This window comes from Pseudophryne corroboree, chromosome 11, assembly GCF_028390025.1.
Source record: "Pseudophryne corroboree isolate aPseCor3 chromosome 11, aPseCor3.hap2, whole genome shotgun sequence".
NCBI classification, from domain to species: Eukaryota; Metazoa; Chordata; class Amphibia; order Anura; family Myobatrachidae; genus Pseudophryne; species Pseudophryne corroboree.
In genome coordinates this window covers 51,362,309-51,386,667 of record NC_086454.1, presented here as the reverse complement: position 1 = coordinate 51,386,667, position 24,359 = coordinate 51,362,309, and the positions used below count along the sequence as shown (strand labels likewise).

Below are 24,359 nucleotides of genomic sequence, written 5' to 3'. Positions count from 1 at the left end.
TATTAAACATGCATATATATATACACACATACAGTACACGTATATATATGCATGTATTTATATCATATGTGTGTGTGTTTATATGTATGTATGTATATACATGTGTATATTTGTATGCACAAATTGCACATGGATATATATATACACTATAATTAAAATAAAGTAAACTTTTATTAAGCACTTACAAGTGCCACCAGGAAGACAGCAGGCTGTAGAGGATGCTAGACAGCCATTAATAATACTCATGCAGCTAGAAAAAAAAGAGAGGGTGGAGAGCGGTTTCTGGGTGCTCAGAAACCCCCCTGGGTGCGCCACTGGGTCAGCGTGCCGGCAGTCGGAATCCGAACACACGGGCAAAATCCCAGTGGCGGCACTCGAACAACTGGAATCCCGATGCCAGAAACCCGTCCATCGTCATCCCAACCGTAAGTATGACATGGTCTCCTAGATTTTAGCTGCGGGCGAAGGGGGGGGGGGGAGTTAGGTTTAGGTGCCGGTCATATGACCGCCGGCATCCCATCCACTGGCATTACGTATGTGTTCCACGTACTGTCTGTCTACCATCCGGATACTATGCATTACGTGTGTTTATCTTTTACGTATATGATAATATATGCGCCTTTTGTTGTTTTACAGCCTATCAGAGAGATTTCCAGAAGTTCGATGGGAAACTACTGGATCTCCCTTATGATTACTCCTCCGTGATGCATTATAGAAAGTAAGCATTTAAACTTATCTGTTTAGGTTGAGAGCTGAGAAGTCAAATTCGCTAAAACATTCCTTTCCTTCAAACGCAATTACCCAACAATAGATACCACAATGATGTGTGATTGTAGTGGACATGATCAGACTCACACTACAGTACAGTACATCAGTGTTTTCAGCAGAACCACACATCCATCTATCCTCACTTGCAATTTACTATAGTCACGCGCCCAAAGTAGATGCCTCATGGAAATTTATACAGTCTTAATAATAGCATCTGGGTATGCACTAAACAGGGAGTACTGATGTCCAGACGGGAAGTGTTCTGTTATTCGGGTTCTTGGCTATAGACAGACAGTTAAAAGTCAGACAGAATTTTTTTTTCTGTTTTTTACAACTTTTGCCTCATTTACTATCCATGTCACAAACTATTATCTTTCAGTAAAGTTGTGGCGAGCGAAGCGAGACACCGCGCCCGAAGCATGGCAAGCGTAGCGAGCCCGTGAGGGGACGAATTTCACCAAATTTGGGTTAAAAATGTTTAAAAACACCAAAAAACAAAACCTGTCTGACTTTTGACATGGCATGTCGGCAGTGTCGGACTGGGGTATGAAGGGCCCACCGGGGGGATGCAGTGATAGGGGCCCATACTTAAGGGTGTGGCCAGCCTCCACAGAGGATTGAAATACACAATAGTCTCGTGCAGTGTAATACAACATATCTACCAAGTATAATACAAGTGCACAGTATGGAACCTGATCCTTAGAGGAAGGAGTGGGCCCTCAGGCAGTGGGGCCTACCGGTGGTTTCCCTGGTACCCCTGTGGGCCAGTCCGACCCTGCATGTCGGCACTTGTGGAACAACAATGCCTGGACTTTAAGGGCCTGCTCAAACCTGTAGTTTATCTGTGAAGAATATATGAAAATAATAACAGGATGTAGACCCCAAAGGGGGAAGTCTTTTATTAAAATAAAATAAAAATAATACCAGCCCATAGATCAGATCCTCTTCTGTCCATGTAGCCGTCCACTGGTCTTCAGGAAAAAAAAAAATGCAAATCACAAGCCCAACTGCGTTGTCCTGTACACTCTGTACTATGGTAGCACATAATGGAAGGCTATTGCCGCTCACTCTTATAGGAATGAATGGGGGGAGAGCTGATTGGCTGATAGCATGGGAATCGGAGCTCTCAGCCAATCAGCACTTATCCCAAATTCTTAAATAGTACAGAATACTACAACCACACAAAAAGGGTGCATTCAAAATAGGATAGAAAGCCACAGTCATTCAGCAACCCTGGGCTTATATACAGTACATATCAGACAGGCAATGCATATGATATATGTAAAGTTTTCTATCCTACAGTATATAAGATGTTGTCTGTATGACATTATTGCATGTAAAAAGTACTGCATGTTATTATTATTTTAATATTCTAATATATGAAATTCATTGTGGATGCAATAATATGCAATAATAAATTTGCCCTATTCTTCATGTGTGTGTTTGCGTGTGTTTGTGTGTGTATGTGTGTATATATATATATATATATATATATATATACTGTGTATATATATATATATGGGATCCGGTCTGAAGATAGACAGTATCTAGGTCGACAATGTTTAGGTCGACCACTATAGGTCGACAGTCACTAGGTCGACATGGATGGAAGGTTGACAGGGTTTCTAGGTTGACATGTGCTAGGTCGACAGGTCTATAGGTCGACATGAGTTTTTCACATTTTTTTTCTTTTTTTGAATTTTTTCATACTTAACGATCCACGTGGACTACGATTGGAACGGTAATCTGTGCCGAGCAAAGCGGTAGCGGAGCGAAGGCACCATGCCCGAAGCATGGCGAGCGAAGCGAGCCATGCGAGGGGACGCGGTGCACTAATTTGGAATCCCGGTCACTCTACGAAGAAAATGACACAAAAAAAAATCCTCATGTCGACCTTTAGACCTGTCGACCTAGAAACCCTGCCGACCTTCCATCCATGTCGACCTAGTGACTGTCGACCTATAGTGGTCGAACTAAACATTGTCGACCTAGATACTGTCGATTTGATGAACCACACCCATATATATATATATATATATATACACACACATACATACATACATACATTATGCATTATGTTTGTGCCACTATTTTATTTGTGTTTCTCTTTACTAGCCTGTATATCTAATCTTTCCCTCATTATTAATAATTAAAAAAAAAAGCTATGTGGTATTGTACATGGTATTTATTCGTTTTTTAATCCATTGGCATTATCTGGTTTTTCATTTACAAGGAGAATGTCCGCTCAGCTCCGACATTTGACTTTTTGTTCCACTTCTATCATTACATTTTTACAACACAAAGCTTCATGAGACAGTAGGAGAATATAGTGAATATTCCTTATGTCACCTGTAACTTGTCCTCTTGTTTCTCTAGAGATACTTTCACTAACACCACTGGGAAGTCCACAATCGTTACCAAACCAAATCCCAGTGTACCCATCGGACAGAGATACGGACTCAGTAACCTGGATGTGAAGAAGATAAATAAATACTACGACTGCAGTAAGCTTATGTTGCACTTTTTCCTGTAACATACTAATATGTTGGACATGCACAGAATAAGGGAAAGTATGACTACCCTCCAGTCCAGATAACGCTATGCTGGTAGAACAGGTTATCATCTAAAGCAGGGGTGGACAGACTTTCGGACTTGGAGATCTACTCCAAATTTCAAAAATCTTTTGTGATCTACCATAGTACAAAATCATCATAATGCATTAGTTTTTAGAGAACTGTGAGGCAATGAACACATGAAACGAACTAAACATCAATGTTAGCCTAATTAACGGGTGTTTTTCACATAAACTAAAGTTATTGACAGTGTGAAGTTGACGACGCATGAGGCTGCATGTCTTGCGTTAACTTGCTGAAAGACAGTTTCAAGTTAGTTAGGCACATATGAAGGCAGTATTTAAAATGTTCATCAGTCATACGGCTTCTGTATCTTGATTTAATTATCTTCATTTGTGAAAAAGCAGATTCACAAAGATAAGTTGACCCAAAAAATGCTGTCAAGTGAAGAGCTAATGATCTCAAGCTTGGGTACAGTTCTTCACTTAGTAGTTTCCAGAAATTAATATCAGAAGCTCTTGCTTTCAAAGGGATATCAGATTGCAGCTTTAATATTTCTTCCTCTACACTTGATATATTCATATTGAACATAGAGGAGATATTACCAGAAATTTCGTCAATGTCAACATCAGCAAATGGAAATGACATGAAGGCTAGGATAGGCTCAAGCTGCTTAATGTCCTGAAATCGCCTCTCTAGTTCTTCCCAAAGATTTAGGATCCCAGCACAGAATGTATTATATGTTTATGTGCTGCTGCCTTCAGGATTCTCTTCTATCACTTTCTCAAAACTAGGGAAGTTCCTCAAAATTCCCTTTGCAAGCGGTGACTTCAAAAACTGCAATTTTGATTTAAAAGCATTTATTGAAGTAATTAATTGGATAATATTTTTATCCTTGCCCTGAAGTTCAAGGTTGAATGCATTGCAGTGACTGGTTAAATCTGTTATAAAAGCCAACTGTAGCAACCATGATGAATCATGCAGCTGAGATGGACTTTCTCCAAGTGATTCCAAGAATTCAGTAATGTGAGGCAGCAAAGACTGGAATTGTTCTAAGAACTGCCCCCGACTAAGCCACCTAATATTGGGGGTCATTCCGAGTTGTTCATTCGTTATTTTTTTCTCGCAACGGAGTGATTAGTCGCTAATGCGCATTGCGCAATGTCCGCACTGCGACTGCGCCAAGTAAATTTGCTATGCAGTTTGGAGTTTTACTCACGGCATTACGAGGTTTTTTCTTCGTTCTGGTGATCGGAGTGTGATTGACAGGAAGTGGGAGTTTCTGGGCGGAAACTGGCCGTTTTATGGGAGTGTGCGAAAAAACGCTACCGTTTCTGGGAAAAACGCGGGAGTGGCTGGAGAAACGGAGGAGTGTCTGGGCGAACGCTGGGTGTGTTTGTGACGTCAAACCAGGAACGACAAGCACTGAACTGATCGCAGATGCCGAGTAAGTCTGGAGCTACTCAGAAACTGCTAAGAAGTGTCTATTCGCAATTCTGCTAATCTTTCGTTCGCAATTTTGATATGCTAAGATTCACTCCCAGTAGGCGGCGGCTTAGCGTGTGCAAAGCTGCTAAAAGCAGCTTGCGAGCGAACAACTCGGAATGACCCCCATTATTATACAACAGCAAATCTTCATATTCAGACTCACTTTCCTCCAGTAAGGTACGGAAAAGTCGTCTTCGTAAACTCCTTGCACGAACTGAGTTTACGATTTTCATTGCAATGTCCATAACATCAGCCATGTTTAAAACTTTAGCACACAGTGCATTCTGATGTATAACACAATGGATTCTTGTAAAATCAGGAAAATCTTAATTTTTTTTGACACAGTGCAAGAAACCCATTATTCTTGCCAACCATGGCTGGGGCCCCATCAGTAGCAATGCACACTAGTTTGCTAAGAGGAAGACTAGTTTCCTTGGCAAAACTAGCAAAGCCTTTGTAAATGTCTTCACCTCTAGTTTTACCCTTCATAGGGATGAGAGTTAAAAACTCCTCCTTATAACTCATATCAGGAAATACCATTCTTATAAAAACAATTAATTGAGAAGTATCCACTATATCAGTGGATTCATCAAACTGCAAGGAGAAGTAACAACAGTTACTGATGTGTTTTCTCAGCTGGTTCTGTAAGTCATTGCCAATTGCCTCTACTCGTCTCACTGTAGTTTGACGAGATAGTGGAATATCTTTAATTGCTTTCAGGATGTCATCTTTATTTTTAAATGTTTCAAATAAAACATTTCCAGCATTAAGGAAAGCTTCCTTCAACATTTCACTATCCTGGAAAGGTTTCTTATGTTTCAATAAATATTTGTAATACGGAAAGATGCTTCAGCCGCTGCCTGGGACTGCAAAATAGGTTTTGTGAATGTGAGCTGTTGCGCTCCTAAATTGGTTTTCATGGATTTCAGTTTAGTCTTCCTTAATTCACTATTAGGTGGAAAGTCTTGATCATATTTCTGATGCAGACTTGAGTAATGTCTCTGTAAATTCCCCTTCTTCGCCAGACCAACTTTAGCACGGCATATTAAACATATGCATTTGTCTTTAAACATTGTAAAAAAAAAATCATGTTCCCATTCTTCATGAAAATGGTAGTTTTTTGGCCTTTTAGAACCACTCATGCTCAGTAAGTGTGTTAAAACTCAATTTATATATAAAAATCTCTTCTGTAATGAACACTATAACAGGGTAAGAAGGTACACTGATCCCTGTGTTTTCAGATAAATTACAGCCAGCAGTACAGATCCCTGTGTTTTCAGATAAATTACAGCCAGCAGGAAGTACACAGATCCCTGTTTTTAAGATAAATTACAGCAGTACACAGATCCCTGTGTTTAAGAAAAATTACAGCCAGGAGTACAGATCCCTGTGTTTAAGAAAATTACAGCCAGGAGTATAGATCCCTGTGTTTAAGAAAAATTATAGCCAGGAGTACACAGATCCCTGTGTTTAAGATAAATTATAGCCAGGAGTACAGATCCCTGTGTTTAAGATAAATTACAGCCAGGAGTACACAGATCCCTGTGTTTAAGATAAATTACAGCCAGGAGTACAGATCCCTGTGTTTAAGATAAATTACAGCCAGCAGTACACAGATCCCTGTGTTTAAGATAAATTACAGCCAGGAGTACAGATCCCTGTGTTTAAGATAAATTACAGCCAGCAGTACACAGATCCCTGTGTTTAAGATAAATTACAGCCAGGAGTACACAGATCCCTGTGTTTAAGATAAATTACAGCCAGGAGTACACAGATCCCTGTGTTTAAGATAAATTATAGCCAGGAGTTCACAGATCCCTGTGTTTAAGATAAATTACAGCCAGCAGTACACAGATCCCTGTGTTTAAGATAATTTACAGCCAGGAGTACATAGATCCCTGTGTTTAAGATAAATTACAGCCAGGAGTACAGATCCCTGTGTTTAAGATAAATTACAGCCAGGACTACAGATCCCTGTGTTTAAGAAAAATTATAGCCAGGAGTACAGATCCCTGTGTTTAAGATAAATTACAGCCAGGAGTACAGATCCCTGTGTTTTTAAGATCAATTACAGCCAGCAGTACAGATCCCTGTGTTTAAGATAAATTACAGCCAGCAGTACACAGATCCCTGTGTTTAAGATAAATTACAGCGACTTCCGGTAGGCGGGGCATCCAGTATGGCCGCTTTTTAGTTGCTCTCCTGGAGAAGGCACCTGGAATCAGCCTCCATCCAGCGTTACACTGCAGTTTGGAAGGAATAAACTGAAGCATCGGACTGACAACACGCTGCACAATACATTGGTGTCTATATCTGGGAGAGAAAAGGTATATCTACCGGAGTCTGGCCACTAATCGTAGTGGCATGTATGACCGCCATAATTTGGCGCGAAAGCAGGCGTGACGACGAGGGTGCCTTCACTTGCGGTGCTTCTTGGCATCGAACCTGCCAGCCGAACTGTCTTGCTCTCCTACCTCCTCCCCACCTATCGCCTGGGCGACGACGACTCTGTGCCCTGCTTGTGAGGAGGACGACTCGTGCCCAGGGAACTATTAGCCCGTAGCGATCTGCGCTGTACTGCCGAAACGGGACTCCCACTCGAGTAAACCTGCGGCCTCTGCTACTCCTGCCTACTTAACCTAGAGGGGACAGGCTGTAACTCACATGCTGTTTGGGACACTGCAGCCTACCTTAGATATATCTGTGTTACGTGGGAGATATTGGATCTCCCTGCTGGGTTGTCATTACGATTTACTGCTGGTCGGAGCTGAGGTGCCTCCCCTACATCTCTCTCTCTCCAGTTACCAAAAGCAACCCCTATTAACTGAATATGGCTACTGAAGCACTTCATCGATTAGCTGAGGAACTGAGTGATCTTCTACTACCATATTTGGACGACCGAATCAATTGTCTGCTACCTCGAATGGACGATATGGTGGACTCTAAGGTTCCTGCATTTTGGTCTGCGGATGTGTCCACTACTGAAATTTCTCCACCTGGGGTGATGCCTGATCCCACTGCTTGCTGTCCCTAGCACCTGGAGGGGGTTGATACCCCCATGTCTAACCTCCTCTATACTCTGGATAGCTCGCACCCTAACCCATGGATGGACGGTGTCTCTGTCTCAGGACAAGAGGGCACAATGGTGCCAACACTTCACTCAATGCAGGCTATACAATATGCTCTGGAGCTGCTATCAGTTCAGTCTCTGCAGGGATCATCTCAGAGGTCACCAAGTGACACCTTTACTTCTCACTTTGTTATTTACGACTTTAGATTAACCCCATCCATACTTGTATCATGGTATTCCTTCTTGTGCTATTGTTTTTCACCCCTCTCTATGTTTATTTTACCTTTTTATTTAAGCCCATTAGGGGCAATTACATGAAGGGATGGTTAATGACGCGTGTTCTATTCCTCTCTCCCCGCTAACTATATATTTGTGATAACACTGCTGTTGCTATGTGATTGGATGGTTACCATTTTTATTGCAAATACATCTTATGTTATAACTTTGCCAACTCTCTAGCAGGATTTATGTGAAACTTCAATCTTCAAGTCCCAGGTTAATTTAAATATATTTCTTTTCTTTTTCTCATTTTAGACTAGTTAATAGGTGTTTATTTTTATAGATCTGCCATGTCCTGCTACTCTGACCAATTAGGCCTTACCAGATAGTTATCGTTACGCCTACCCGTATGTGTGGGGTTGTATCATTTGTTGTACCTTTCGTTAGTACTTTAGATTGTGTCATAAGGCCTCCCTGGATATAGCCACTTTGACCTTTGGAAGACAGAGGGGGGGAAAAAGGGAAAAGAGTACATTTTATGTTTTTTTTTTTTAATTAGTATATTTAGTAGGGCTCTCTTAGCACTGTTGTTCCCCAGAGAAGATTTATTTTCTGATCAATAACACCTCCAGTTGTTTTCCAGATATTTTTATTTAACCCTTAATAGAATACAGTTTAAACCAGAGGTTCTCAAACTCGGTCCTCAGGGGCCCACACAGTGCATGTTTTGCAGGTCTCCTCACAGAATCGCAAGTGAAATAATTAGCTCCACCTGTGGACCTTTTAAAATGTGTCAGTGAGTAATTAATACACCTGTGCACCTGCTGGGTTACCTGCAAAACATACACTGTGTGGGCTCCTGAGGACCGAGTTTGAGAACCTCTGGTTTAAACCATATAAATAGTTTAACATTTTTTTTGAGTTTCTTCTATGCTCTCCCCATTTTGGTTGGGAAATAAGGAAAAAAAGGTGTTCGGAACAATGCACTATTCCTTTAGTTTGTGTTTGTCATATACTACTGTAAACTGTTCATATTACAACTTGTCACTTGGCTAACCAACTTTTTTGTAATATATGCGGTTCTGTCATACTTAGCGACCTAATCCTGATTTATGAAACCTGTCAAATGCATTTGCTTCAATAAAAAAAGAAAAAAAAAAAGAAATTACAGCCAGCAGTACACAGATCCCTGTGTTTAAGATAAATTACAGCCAGGAGTACACAGATCCCTGTGTTTAAGATAAATTACAGAGAGCAGTACACAGATCCCTGTTTAAGATAAATTACAGCCAGCAGTACACAGATCCCTGTGTTTAAGATAAATTACAGCCAGCAGTGCACAGATCCCTGTGTTTAAGATAAATTACAGAGAGCAGTACACAGATCCCTGTGTTTAAGATAAATTACAGCCAGCAGTACACAGATCCCTGTGTTTAAGATAAATTACAGCCAGCAGTACACAGATCCCTGTGTTTAAGATAAATTACAGCCAGCAGTGCACAGATCCCTGTGTTTAAGATAAATTACAGAGAGCAGTACACAGATCCCTGTTTAAGATAAATTACAGCCAGCAGTACACAGATCCCTGTGTTTAAGATGAATTACAGCCAGCAGTACACAGATCTCTGTGTTTAAGATAAATTACAGCCAGCAGTGCACAGATCCCTGTGTTTAAGATAAATTTACAGCCAGGAGTACACAGATCCCTGTGTTTAAGATAAATTACAGCCAGCAGTACACAGATCCCTGTGTTTAGGATAAATTACAGCCAGGAGTACATAGATCTCTGTGTTTAAGATAAATTACAGCCAGGAGTACACAGATCCCTGTGTTTAAGATAAATTACAGCCAGGAGTACATAGATCCCTGTGTTTAAGATAAATTACAGCCAGGAGTACACAGATCCCTGTGTTTAAGATAAATTACAGCCAGGAGTATATAGATCCCTGTGTTTAAGATAAATTACAGCCAGGAGTACACAGATCCCTGTGTTTAAGATAAATTACAGCCAACAGTACACAGATCTCTGTGTTTAAAATTACAGCAAAGGATTTCTGTTCATTATGTAACAAAAACCTCTCCAATATTTTTTTATATCAAACAACACAGTGAGCTCTCTTTACAGGTCTGCTCACTGTCAGTGTTAACAGCAAATGGCGGGCAGTAAGGAAAGCTGACGCAGGGACACTACGGAGACATGTGAGATCAAAATCCAATAGGCTGGCGCTGTACCACATGACCGGGACAGTGGCCAATAGAAACCACCCACCCTGACTTCCAATCATGGCCCAGGCCTGCCAATTTAGCCGTTTCCGGAGGTGGAGGGGGAGTGTCGGAGGCAGAGGAGGAGTGTCAGATGGGAGTGTGTTATTATTATTATATACATCGACGTATATAATAATAATAATTAATGACGCACTACTCATCGCTGTCAGCCGCAGCACCACACTGCGCACACCCGCGGCAGCACAAGGGTTAACCACCCTTCCTTGCAGCCGCGGCATACATGTACATGGGGGTGACAGTTACCCGGCTCCCCCGCACACTGCCGCTGCATCTGCTCCCCAGCATACCTGCTCACTGCCGCTGATCCCCGGCTCTCCTGCACACCTCGCCACTGCCTCTGCCCTCCGGCTCTCCTGAACATCGCCGCTGCCTCGGTCCCTGGCTCTCCCGCACCCGTCGCTGCTGCCTCGGCTCCCCGGCTCTCTGCTGCACCTCGTCGCCGCTGCTGCCTTGGCTCCCCGGCTCCCCCTGCTACAGCGCGTATGGGTTTGTCTGGACGGGTGGCTGTGTGTGGACAGGCAGATGATCGCGATCGACTGGTCGCATGTCCGAGACCGACCAGTCGATCGCGATCGACTGTTTGGCCACCACTGATCTAAAGGGTAGCATCCACTGGAATGCATGCTAAATGCAGGCAGTCGGTCACATGACCGACCGAGGTATCCCGACACTGAAGATCCTGACATCAGAAGGGGTAAGTATCTCTACCCCCCCCCCCCCAATTATTGGGGGTTGGTGGCTAGGGCTAAAGGGCCCCATACACTAGAACGATAATGCCCGATTTCATCCGATTTCGGTCATTCTGGCTGATATATCGGGTAAAATCGGGCATTTTGAAGGTGTTTCCTATCCGATCCGGTGCGCGTTCCCGTGAGCATCGGATTGGATCCCCTAGATTGAATGTGCAGCACTAACGATCATGTCCGATGTCTGGGATCGCATATGATACATCGTATGCAAAAGGACCGCATACGATGTATCGTATGCGATCCTGCCGCCCGGGAAGCTGCCGGGCAGTTCAAGGGAAATTGCCTCCAGCTTCAGCCTCAGACATATCGTTGTAGTGTATGGGGCCCTTAACCCTCCGGGGATGTCTGCTAGGGCTAACTCTCAGGAGTGGAAGCTAGTGCCTAAAGATGGGTACACACTGGCCGATATATCAGCCGTTCAAGAGAATATCGCAGGTCCGTCGGCCAGTGTGTACGGCCGATATGTCTGTGAGCTCCATAGTTCACAGACATATCGCGTCGGCCCCCGCAGCACACACGACGGCCAATATATCTACCGATATATTTGCGCGTCGCTGTGTGTGTACGGGCGGTCAGCCGACCGCCCGTACATATGCTGCGGCAGCCGGCGGTGAGATTGACAGCTGAACTAGGCGGGCGTGTGTACACGCCCGCCCAGTTCATGATGTCAGTCCCCAATTGATCGGGCAGTGTGTATGCTCAACACACTGCCCGATCCGTCCATAGATATATCTGCCGATCAATTGATCGGCAGATATATCTATCAGTGTGTACCCTCCACATACTTGCCTACCCTCCCGGAATGGGCGGGAGGTTCCCGAAATTTGGGTGACCCTCCCGGCCCCCCGGAAGAGCAGGCAAGTCTCCCGATTTCGGGGGTCACCCCCTGCCCGGCCGCCCACTTAGCAAGTTAACTGGGCGGTCCGGGCAGGCGATTCTTGTTGAATCGCGTCATCATAGCCATGCCCCCTGCTGTATAATGCCGGTAATAGCGTGCGGACACCGTTCACTGCGCTAACACGGCGGTGCAACGTGGTCTGCTGCCCCGGCTCCGGGACGGGATCCGTAAGGGCCAATACGTCAATATCTTCTCCCTCACTAGTGTTGATCGTTAAGCTTTGCTTTCGGCTACGTAGACATCGACACGGCAGCGGAGCCGCTTTGCGATCCTACCCTAATTGGGTTAGGTGCATGTTAATCTACGCGGCGTGTTATTTAGAGACGCTCCCGGACGTGCACATGAACCTAGTGCTCTATCAATTCCTTATACACGTGCCGTACCTGGAGTATAAAGGGTTGGCTGGGCAACGTTACTATTAGGTCTTCCGGCGCACTCTGCTCGGCCGGGTTATCTCAGTTTTCAGTATACTGGATGCCGAATTGTGCTCGGAGCTGCCGAAGGCCTCCGTGGGCACCGGGGAGGGCAGCACGGCGAGATGGTGGCCAAAGCGGCGTGACTCTCGTTTTGCTGCTTTTCGAGCAGGTCCATCCCGTACAGGGCATGGTAAATGCTTCGCTTTCAATAATGCCCAATGTGAGTTGGGTGGTAGGTTCCGTTTTCGTCGCTCCTGCATCGGATGTGGCGGAGCCCATAGGATCAAGGACTGCACCAGTCCTGGGACACGGGGTAATTCTGGCTCGCAGACCCGGCAGAGTCGGGTTACCGCGGCCCCGGCCGCTGTCCTTGGCCCCCACCCCAACTAGATTACTGGCGCTCATACCCTGGCTGCGAGGGTACCCGCGGCGGGTGGACGCCCAATTTTTGCTCTCGGGTTTTGCGTTCGGCATCTCCTTGCCGATATCTGGATAGTGGGTCCCGGGGCTGGTACGAACCTGCGTTCGGCTCCGGAGTTTCCGGTCGTTCTCCGGCAGAATGTTCGGGCTGAGGTTTCGGTGGGCAGGAGGATAGGCCCCTTTTTCTATCCCCCCCTCTTACCGGATTTGGTATTGTCCCCCGTCGGGATAGTACCCAAGAAGACCGCGGGCGAATTTAGGCTCCTCCGTAAATGATGCTATCCCCGATTATCAGTGTAGAGTCATTTACCTGTCCTTCGTTTCGGCCATAGCCACCATTAGGTCCTTTGGAACGGGGGCCGTGAGGTGTAACTTGGACATCCAGTCAGCATTTCGTCTTCTCCCTCTGCACCCTTCGGCCTTTCGGTTTATGGGTTTTTTATATTGGGCGATGGCTATTACATAGATCGGTGCCTCCCTATGGGTTGTTCTCTCTCTTGCACATACTACGAGGGATTCAGTTCTTTCCTCCATTGGTGCCTGGAGCATGCGATGGGCGATCGGCAACTTTCGCACGACTTGAATGATTTCCTTTTGATCGGGCCACAGGACTCAGATCGCTGCGCTAGCTTGTTGCGGAGGGCACTCGCCCTCTTCGCACACTTCGGGGTTCCGGTGGCGCCTGAGCGGCTTTAGCGGCCCTCTGCATCCATAGTTTATCTCGGACTTCAGATTGCTTCGGTCGCCGGCCTCTGTAGGCTCCCAGTGGTTAAGGGGTTACGTCTTCACGTTGCTATCCTTTATGCGCTTGCTGCGGGCAAGCTTACTTTCATGCAGGCTCAATCCCCTTTGGGCCTGTTTAATTTTGCTTGCAAAATGGGAGCGGGCGACGGTTGGAATTTGACGCCTGCATCATTTTCTCAGATTGTCCCTCGAAATTCGGCAGGATGTCTTTCTGGTTTGTTTCAGCGGCGTCTGTGTTGGGTGGGAGGCGGTCGTGACTAGCACCTCCCTCTGGCGCTTGCGATTGGCGAGCGCTTCACGACACACTTGCTGTTGCTGAAAATTTTTCCCATACTGGGCGCATTGGAGCTCTGGCGCTATGCCCTGCGTAACTAGCAGGTGGTCTTCTGGTGCGGCAATTTGGGCGTGGTTTTTGCCATCATTAAGCAGGAGTCTACATCCTTGCTGGTACTGCGGGTCTTCGCGCATATAGTCTGGCTATGCTGGGTATCCCGGCTGAGTGCAACGAAATTACTGATACCCTTTCTCGCAGCGACTGGCAGCGGTTTAGGCAGTTGGCTCCTGCAGCTCTAATCCAAAGGGAATTCTGTCCTGCTTCTGTGTGCGGATTGGAGGATGTAGCCCACAGGTCTTTGGCTCCTGCAACTTTCGCGGCTTGTCTGGCCGCTTGGGAGCGGTGGAGTCGCTACCTTCCGGAGAGGGGCCATAGTGCCCCTCACACGGCAGATGGCCCATAGTTGCATGGGATTCGGGATGTCAGGGATGGTGGCAGAAGGCCGATCTCTGAACATCGGGGCAGCCGGCCCTTAGGGATGGTGGCAGAAGGCCGATCCCGGAACATCGGGGCAGAAGGCCCTCCAACATTTAGGATATTATTTCAATTATAATTTTGAGATATTTTTCTTTTCATGTGCTGTCTGTTTTCTGCTACGTGTGATAAATGTTTCAACTGTCCCTTAGTTATAGAGGGAGTTTTTCATCCACGTTTAGATTTCATAGGCCTTCCTTTCATTCAATAAAAGCCGTCGACTCTAACCCGACGGTTTGCGGTGTTGGATTCAGCACTCACGATACGAGGATACGGGCATACGATACGGGGATACGAGGTACGCCTCTTCATGGCGGCCTTTACGATGGCCTTCCACGGTGCGTTCAGGGTGGGTGAGCTGGTGTCCGTCTCTCGGACTTCTGCCTCGCCCATGCTGGCGACCCACGTCGTCGTACCCCCCAACGGTTCGTGGTGTAGGATTCGGCGCTCCAAGACTGACGTAGTCGGCAGGGGGCTGTGGGTTCGAGTGGGTCGGGCGAGTGGGTCGGGCGAGTGGGTCGGGCTCGTGTGCGGGGCATTTGTCCAGTTGTCGCGGCCCGGTCTTATTCGTCCGTACGGCCTCCAACGCCTCCCGGGTGGCTCGTCCATACTGACGGTTTCCCGTTGACCAGATATCAAATTCCGGTCGGTTTTGGGGCGTTGTATTTTGTACCTGGGTCTATCTCCAGCCGACTATGGGACTCACTCTTTCCGCATCGGCGCTGCTTCAGCTGCCGCTGCGGCAGGTTGGTCCGAGGTCGAAGTCCGGGCGCTGGGTAGGTGGAGGTCTGGTGCAGCCAGACGCTATATCAGGCCTTTTCCTCCCAGTGCGCCCCTTTGTGAGGACTAGCCGCTCGTCGCAGTTGCACTTTGTGATTGCGGGGGCCTTGAGGAATTTTTGTTTTATCGTTAGTTTTAATTACGGCTTTTGCCGGCTAACGAAGTTTTGTGTTTTTGCCTCAAGTCAAATTGGGCGACCCCTCCCCCCCTCCCTGTTAGGGATGCAGGTTAGGTTACCCATTTTCTCCATATATTTCTTTTTTTTTTTTAACCTCAGTAACATCCTTCTTTTGCAGGCAGGCGGCTAGATCTGCGCCTTCTATGGCTTGTCGGCCGTGGGTGGCAATTATCTGGTGCGCCGGGACTTCGGGTCTTTTTAGTTTCATATTCTGTTTTCTTTAGTTTGAGTTGAGTTGAGTTTTCTTTGTGTTATGCTTTGTTTAGTTGAGTTGAGTTTTCGGTTAGGTGGCGGTGGCAGGTTTGGTAACCTGGCAGTTGGCCGGTTTCTGAACGGTTATTTTAGCTTAACTTAAGGAGTTTATCGTTAGTAAGTTCGGGTGAACTTTTAGGTAATTTTATAGTCTTATTATTAATTGATGGGCACCCCCGTACCTGGTGGGCCCATATGATAGATCATAAACATGTGTGGATATCGGGGCCGGTGGCCCTATTTTTTACCCCGTAGGGGCGGAGCGTACCTCCATCCCTAAAACGGTTGATGGGCAGGGGTAGTGGCAGAAGGTCGACCCCTGGCCTTGGAATTTTTGGATTTTCGATGTCTGGGATGGAGGCAGGAGGCCGATCCCGGAACATCTGGGGCAGAAGGCCCCCTCACACATATGTTTTTATTGCTCGGGATGGAGGCAGGAGGCCAATCCCGGAACATCTGGGGCAGAAGGCCCCTCACACACACATGTTTATTGCTCTATTTCGTCATATCATTTTGGATTACCCGTATTAAGTTCTTTATCATGCTTAACCGTTCTTCTCCCCGCCACCTCAGTTAGAGAGGGAAGTCTGCATTTTTAGTTTTAGTATTAATAGGCCTCCCTCTCAGTCAAAATAAAAAGCTGACCCCTTTCACGCCAATTACGGTTGTTGTGTCTTTATTTAATAAGATAAGTGTGCTTGAGTGGCGTGCGTATGCATCTGACGTGTGAAGTTTATTGCATAAGTTCACATAACCATTGCATACGGGATCTCAGCTGCATCATCATTTATGTCCATCTCTGAATCAGTTCCAGAATACAGTCGTTCACTACATGTCACCCATATTTCATTGCTGAAATCCTTAATCCTTTTCCCAGATTTCAAAATGTCAGTTTAACTTTGTAGTGTCCTATATGACCACTAATGATAAAGGGGTCTATTTACTAAGACTTTGAGAGAGATGATGGGGTCTATTCATGAAGCAGTATAAAGAGTGGAGAAGTGAGCCAGTGGAGAAGTTGCCCATGGCAACCAATCAGCTGCTCTGTATGATTTTATAGTATACAAATTATAAATGTTACTTCAATGCTGATTGGTTCTTCTCTACTGGCTAACTTCTCCACAGTTTTCACTGCTTCATGAATAGACCCCAAAGTACCAACCAACCAGCTATTAAACTGTAATTTTTCAAACATGGGGGCAGATGTATTAACCTGGAGAAGGCATAAGGAAGTGATAAATGCAAGGTGATAAACGCACCATCCAATCAGCTCCTAACTGTTAATTTACATATTGGAGCTGATTGGATGGTGCGTTTATCACCTTGCATTTATCACTGGTTTATCACTTCCTTATGCCTTCTCCAGGTTAATACATCTGCCCCATAGTCTGTAACATGACAGTTAGGAGCTGATTGTCTTGTACTTTATCTCCGTCCACTTTATCTCTCCAAGGCTTATCTCTCCAAGGCTTAGTAAATAGACCCTAAAAATGTCTGAGTTTATAACTTATACACAAAGCACTTATCCAGAGAGAACCATTTGACAATAAACCCTTTGACAATACTGTTGTCAGTTGCTTTGTGATTGCAGTGTTTACTGTGGGGGTCACATTAGTCTGCTGTAGTGGTGTAGTATTATGCAGTAACTAGCCTGGGATGTATATCAGGTGTCGGTCACACCGGATTGACAGCACTCCTTTTTTGGCAGCTGTATGCCGGACAAAGTTGCTGAGACCATCGGGAAGACTCTCTTCCAGTGACGTAGCTGCGGAGGAGCAGAGTGACAGCTGTCTGTGGCTCATACAAGTTCCTTATGTGAAGGTAAGTTCTCAGCGGTTTACTTATTTTATGAAAATCACCATGTGGAGAGTCATTATCTAGACACTATAATGTCGGCAGGTATAAAATGTTGCCAAGTTCAGAATGCAGAGTACAACGTCAATTTGTAAAGTGTCGGCACTAACAAAAATTTTGACACATTGAAACCGCTGACAGACCAAAACTTCTGTGGTCGATATTTTGATTGTGACGACATTTCTTATATCGTTGTTTCAACTGTGTTGACATTTCATGTGTGTCAACATTTTTGCAGGTGTCCACTTGGGTGTGAATACATCAGCAATGGTGACATGATGACATTATAGGGTTGACCTTCTAAATCTTGACATATGATTGTCGACATGATGTGTACACAGTGGTGCAAGTAGAAAAATGTCTAATAGGTACTGTGTGCGCACGCCAATAAAATGGGTGTGGCCAAATGCCACATGGGGCTTGGCCAATGAAAATGAGGGCGTGATACACATATGGGGGGGCCAGATACACATATGGCCCTAATAGTGCCAGATACACGTTGCCCCACAGTACCAGATATACATTGCCCAAGAGTGCCAGATATACATTGCCCCCACAGTGCCAGATATACATTGCCCCCACAGTGCCAGATACACAAATGCCCCCACAGTGCCAGATACACAAATGCCCCCACAGTGCCAGATACACAAATGCCCCCACAGTGCCAGATACACAAATGCCCCCACAGCCAGATACACAAATGCCCCCACAGTGCCAGATACACAAATGCCCCCACAGTGCCAGATACACAAATGCCCCCACAGTGCCAGATATACATTGCCCCACAGTGCCAGATGCACAAATGCCTGCCCCCACAGTGTCAGATACACAAATGCCCCCACAGTGCCAGATACATAAATGCCCCCACAGTGCCAGATATACATTGCTCCACAGTGCCAGATACACATTGCCCCGGAGTGCCAGATACACAAATGCCCCCACAGTGCCAGTTATACATTGCCCCCACAGTGCCAGATACACAAATGCCCCCACAGTGCCAGATATACATTGCCCCACAGTGCCAGATGCACATTGCCCCACAGTGCCAGATGCACAAATGCCTGCCCCCACAGTGTCAGATACACAAATGCCCCCACAGTGCCAGATACACAAATGCCTCCACAGTGCCAGATATACATTGCTCCACAGTGCCAGATACACAAATGCCCCCACAGTGCCAGATACACAAATGCCCCCACAGTGCCAGATGCACAAATGCCCCCACAGTGCCAGATGCACAAATGCCCCCACAGTGCCAGATGCACAAATGCCCCCACAGTGCCAGATATACATTGCCCCAGAGTGCCGCCCCCCCTCCCCCCGCTCACCGCTGCCTCTGTTGCTGAATCCTGCTGGCTGCTATGTGAGGGGAGGAGAGCGCATCGCAGCGCCTCTCCTGCCCCTCAGTGCTCGTGAAGTCCGGTCTCCGCAGCTCCGGTGGTGGGTATCTCAAATGAGGTGCCGGTTCGTTAGCCAATCAGAGCTCGCGGACTTGCAGCCAATCAGGAGCCGCGGCTGCCGGTCCGCGAGCTCTGATTGGCTAGCAAACCGGTGCCTTATTGAGATTCACCCCCCGTCGCCGCAGCCGCCGGAGACCGGACATCACGGAGTATTGAGGAGCAGGAGAGGCGCTGCGATGTGCTCTCCTCCCCTCACATAGCAGCCAGCGGGATGCAGGTATGGCGGACAGCCTGGTGGGTACGGCGCACCGGCTGGGAATTTCTTACCGGTATGCCGTACCGCCATACTTGCAGCGCTGTGTGTACATCACTCAAAATCAAAAATGAGGTTTTAACCAGAAGTTTAAATTATCTCTATCATTTATTTTCAGTGGATCCCTTCCCTTAGCCAGATGTTTGCAGGACTCTCCCGATTGTAAAAATTGGTTGGTTTTGACTTTGGCAATGTCCTTCCTATTTCCCCTCTCAGTAGCATTTTTGAATGAAAACATTTTTGGTCTACATAACATATCCTTTACAATGGGGGTCATTCAGACCCGGCCGCATAAGCAGCCCGCAGCGAAGTTTGCCAATGCCGGCAAACTGCGCATGCACAGCGGCCGCACACATTGCGGTCGCATCCCTGACTCTTCTGGGTGACCTCAATTAACCTCGCGATCTACTGCAATTTTTCCACCATTGACTATAGTGGAGGACTGCTATCCTCCATAATTGCCGGTGCGGTTCACCTGATTGACAGGCCAGGAGCGCACGCTATGATGTGGCGCTCCCTGATTGGCTGCCGGTCCTCTAGACAGGAGTCACAGGGGGTAATGGCATTCGGGAAAATGCGTTGGACCGGGTTGATTTTTTTTTAACCTGTGGATGCCTACTGGGAATGAAGAGGACCGATCTCCACCGGATTCTAGGTGAGTATATTTTTTTACAGGTACACTAATGGTTTGGACAAGTGGACCGAGGGGCTCCGTGGGATACTAGGTAAGTATGTGTGAGTGTGTAAGTGTGCATGTATGTGTAAATTAACTTTTGCTTTCACGGTGTGTGTGTCTTGTCTTTTTTTGGCTATGTCTTTTGTTGTGGAACTACTAGCATGCGGGGGAGGCCTGCTGGGACTTGTAGTTCCACAACAAAAGACAATTTTAATTTTTAACACTTTCACGACTATCAGCCCGGCACCCACCGCCCAGGGGTGCTGGGGACAGCCTTGGACTTCATCCCTGGTCTTTGGGTGCCTGGAGGGGGTCCCCACTCTCCCAGGGAACTCTGGCCGGGGGTGACTAATTGGGAGGTTTGTGATGCTTTGGCTGCAGGGACCTATAGAAAAGTGTCGCCTGGCTGTGGAATCACCTCCCTGGCTAGTGGAGCCTGGTCCTGGTTTAAAAAATTACGGGGGACCCCTACTTCTCTTGTCCCCGGTATTTTTGGAACCAGGACTGGTCCAATAGCCCAGTGCTGGTTGTTAACGGGACCCCCAGTTAATTTTTTCCTCGTATTTTTGCAACCAGGACAGACTCAAGGAGCCAGGGGCTGTTCGTGATTTTGGGGAAGACATGCACGTTGTTTTTTTTTTTAACTATTTCTTTACTGTTCCAGACAGAAGCATGCATGGATCTCACTAATCTGTGCATGCTTCTAAGTAATAAAAAGATGACCTAAAAACCGCATGTTTTTATTACTAAAAATCGTCAATTATCGCATGTTTCCTTTACTAAAAATCGCCAATAATCGCATGTGAATTCCGTATTAGCCTTAAAATTCGCACCCTATTACATTTGCGATTTTTAGCAAAAAATCACAAGTTACAAACGTGCGTTTTGATGCGATTTTTTAGAGACCTAAAAAAATCGCACCCTATTACATGTAACCAGATAGCGTAATTTCTTGGCATATATCATCCTAGGAGGAAAACAATCATCGCCTTCATGAAAGGCCTCTACACAGCCAACAGGGCCATCCGAAAGCTGAGGTCTACTAACATCGGCAAAGCACCATTAATGGGGGTAATTCAGACCTGATTGCTGTTGTGCGTTTTCTCACAGGCTGCGATCAGGTCTGCACGGTGCATGCGTATGCACCACAATGAGCAGGCGCGACGGACCACAGCAACGGGAGCGCCGGTTAGCGACAGGATGGTGCAAAAAATTTGAACGCACCGACCATCGCAAGGAGATTGACAGGAAGAGGTCATTTGTGGGTGGCAACAAACCATTTTTAAGGAGTGTCCGGAAAAACGCAGGAGGGACCAGGCATTTGGAGGGAGGGTTTTTGACGTCAGCTACGGCTGAGTAAGTCCTGGGCTGAGCAGAAACTGCACAAATGTATGTTTGTGCAGATCTGCTACAAATGCGATCGCACACCTGCACACATCCAAAACCCTCCGCCTGTAGGTGTGACTACCTGATCGCAGGAATGCAAAAATGCACCCTAGCGATCCGGTCTGAATTAGGCTCAATGACCTGAAATGAATGGTTCTTGGACTTTGGCTGTGTAGAGGCCTCTCATGAAGTTGATGAGGACAATAAAACTTCTGCTTTGTAACGTCGCCAGACAAATGAAAGTGAACATCATCAAGAAATTGCAGTGACACTGATAACGGCAGAAATGAGCCGCCGAGTGATGCGAAACTTCCCAAATCGACTACAAATATGTATCACGAATGAAAGCGACTGCCTGGACGATATCATATTCACAACCAATTGTAAATAAACTGTATTCCATGCACTTTTAGATTATGTACTAACATTTTGAATAGCGTTTACTGTTCCTTGCATTTTTTCTTTAAAATCTAGGATATTTTTTTGCCTCTCCCTGAATAAGTGCATGCCTCACCATTCTACTGTTTAAGGCAGTGGTCCCCAAGCTGGGTGCACACCTACAGGTGTCCACCTCATTTATCAAATGAATCGGAGTAATTTCCGCAAGGAGCAAACCAGGGCGGTTTGCTCCTTGCGGAAATTACTCCGATTCATTTGATAAAGAAATAGGGGGTTACTTGACAAATATGGAGTTTTGTAGAAGCGTGCGCTGTTACGTTCCCGATGCTCAGAACTAGAGAGATGTTGCGTAGTGAGTCCAGAGCACCAGGACGTGACGCTGAAATAAGGGGTGGTACGGAAATAGCCCCTAGCACCCTACCTCCATTGTTTCACCCGTGTGGTCAGTTCACGCCTGAGTGACTATGGTTTCTTGGGCCCACGGCAGCCGCGTTTGAAGGGCGGATTAGGTCTGCCCAACTCCGATGCCCCCAGGTCTTAGAGTGAGACAAGGTGTGAACCGAGACAGGATAATAACAAGGAGACCTCTAACTAAAGCAAACAGAAAGCTAGGGGCTACTAACTACCCTAAAACTAAATATATGTGCGGCACGCCGCCAAAGGAAAAGAACAACAAAGGATACCACTGTCCACACCCCCACACGGCACCGTCGTGTACCGGGGAGGACAGTGAAAAGCGGAAACCTCTGCAAAACCACCAGTACAAAATTAACACAAGGACTAAGCGGCCTAGGCCGCAACACGCGGCAGAAGCCGCTGCTCACGAAACTGGGAGAGAACCCCAATAAACGAGAACCCCCAGATGACGGCAACAGGTTCACTTGGACAGGAAGGATTCCCAGGACCGGCTTCAGAACTCCAGGACTCAGGAGCACAGGGAGCAGGATCAACCAGATACAGCTGACCAGGAACAGACGTTGCAAGGCAGGAACAGCAAACAGGAAGCTATCACCGGCGAGGCTGCAGTGTGCTGGCTCCCATAAAAAGACCCTGCTGGCCAATGACAGGAGGGCCAGCAAGACCAGCCCCCAGGCCCTAATTACCAGTTGCCGTGCAGCTGCCCTGCTGCACGAACAACTAATCAATCTTATCTGGCAACGGGGAACGCGGTCCGCCAATGGCGTCCCCGTTGACATGGACCCAGCGGTTGTGGACGCCCGGCGTCCTAGCGTTGCCAGGGACCCGGCGGCTACAGTACGCACGGCGTCCTGGCGTTGCTAGGTGCCGGGCAGGCAGGGAGGGAGGTGCGGCGGCCGTGAGCGTCACTCGGAAGTAGACCGAGCGGCGCCGCGGACCGCGGCACCTAACAGTACCCCCCCCTTGAGGAGGGGTTAAAGTAACCCTAAAGCCGGGTTTCTGAGGAAATTCCTGAAAGAATAATCTCTTAAGTTTAGGGGCATGTAAATTGTTATCCAGGACAAAAGACCTTTCTTCCGGGCCATAGCCTTTCCAGTGAACCAAAAAATAAAGCCGGCCCCGAGAAACGTTGGAATCTAAAACCTTCTCCACCAGGAACTCCTGTTGCCCTTGAACATCCGCCGGAGGTCTACCCTGGGAAGTCTTCCGAGGGAATCTCCTGGAAGAAATATATTGCTTAAGAAGGGAACAGTGAAAAGTATTGCCAATTTTGAGTGATTTAGGCAAGCGTAGCCGAAAAGCAACTGGATTTACCTTCTTAACGATAAGGAACGGTCCAATAAATTTGGGTCCCAATCTAGCCGAGGGTTGTCGGAGCTTGATGTTGCGGGTTGACAACCACACCTTATCTCCCACCTTAAAAGTGCATGGGCGTCGGAACCTATCAGAATTTTTTTTTTCTCGGAAGGCAGCCTTCTGAAGGGCAAGGTGCACCTTTTTCCAGATCATTTTGAGATGGGAAGTTAAGGTCAACGAAGAGAGTGGGAAATGAGGGTAAAAAGAATTGGCTCTAGGATGAAAGCCCAAGACCGAAAAGAATGGAGACTCCTTGGTGGAAGAATGACATGAGTTATTATAGGCAAACTCGGCCAAAGGAAGAAATTCAGACCAATCATTCTGAAGTTTGGCCGAATATAGCCGTAAATAAAACACGTTCAGTTTGTCCGTTAGACTGTGGATGGTACCCAGATGTTAAAGAGAGTTTCATATTTAATGAGGCACAAAAACGTTTCCAGAAACGGGCAATGAATTGCGGTCCCCGATCAGAGACAATATCCATGGGTAAACCATGGAGCCTGAACACATGGCGGAGAAACAAAACTGCCAACCCTTGAGCAGAGGGTAATCGGGGGAGAGCAATGAAGTGGGCCATCTTACTAAAACGGTTTACTACCACCCAAATGACTCGAAATCCAGCTGAAAGAGGAAGGTCCACCACGAAATCCATGGATATATGTGACCATGGCCTGAGAGGAACGGCTAGAGGCATGAGTTGCCTGACCGGCAACGATCGAGATACCTTGTACTGAGCACAAACCTGACAGGAACGGACAAATTCCCTTACATCTTTAGAAAGATTAGGCCACCACACTGAGCGAGAGATTAACTCCAAGGTCTTAGCGATACCCGGATGACCAGAAACCTTATTATCATGAAACTCAGCTAGAACAGTGCCTCTCAGAAATTCAGGGACGAAGAGACGAT

General features: G+C 46.6%; 1 protein-coding gene across 1 annotated transcript in view; it reads left to right on the top strand.

Annotated features, from left to right (window-relative positions):
* The window catches only part of LOC134968637 (astacin-like metalloendopeptidase), a 61,594-nt gene that overhangs the window by 23,856 nt on the left and 13,379 nt on the right, over nucleotides 1–24,359 (top strand). Inside the window, exons 6-8 of the mRNA XM_063944166.1 lie at nucleotides 637–718; nucleotides 3,145–3,272; nucleotides 17,358–17,470. Coding sequence (XP_063800236.1) covers nucleotides 637–718; nucleotides 3,145–3,272; nucleotides 17,358–17,470 — 323 coding nt within the window. The remainder of the gene's footprint in view (nucleotides 1–636; nucleotides 719–3,144; nucleotides 3,273–17,357; nucleotides 17,471–24,359) is intronic.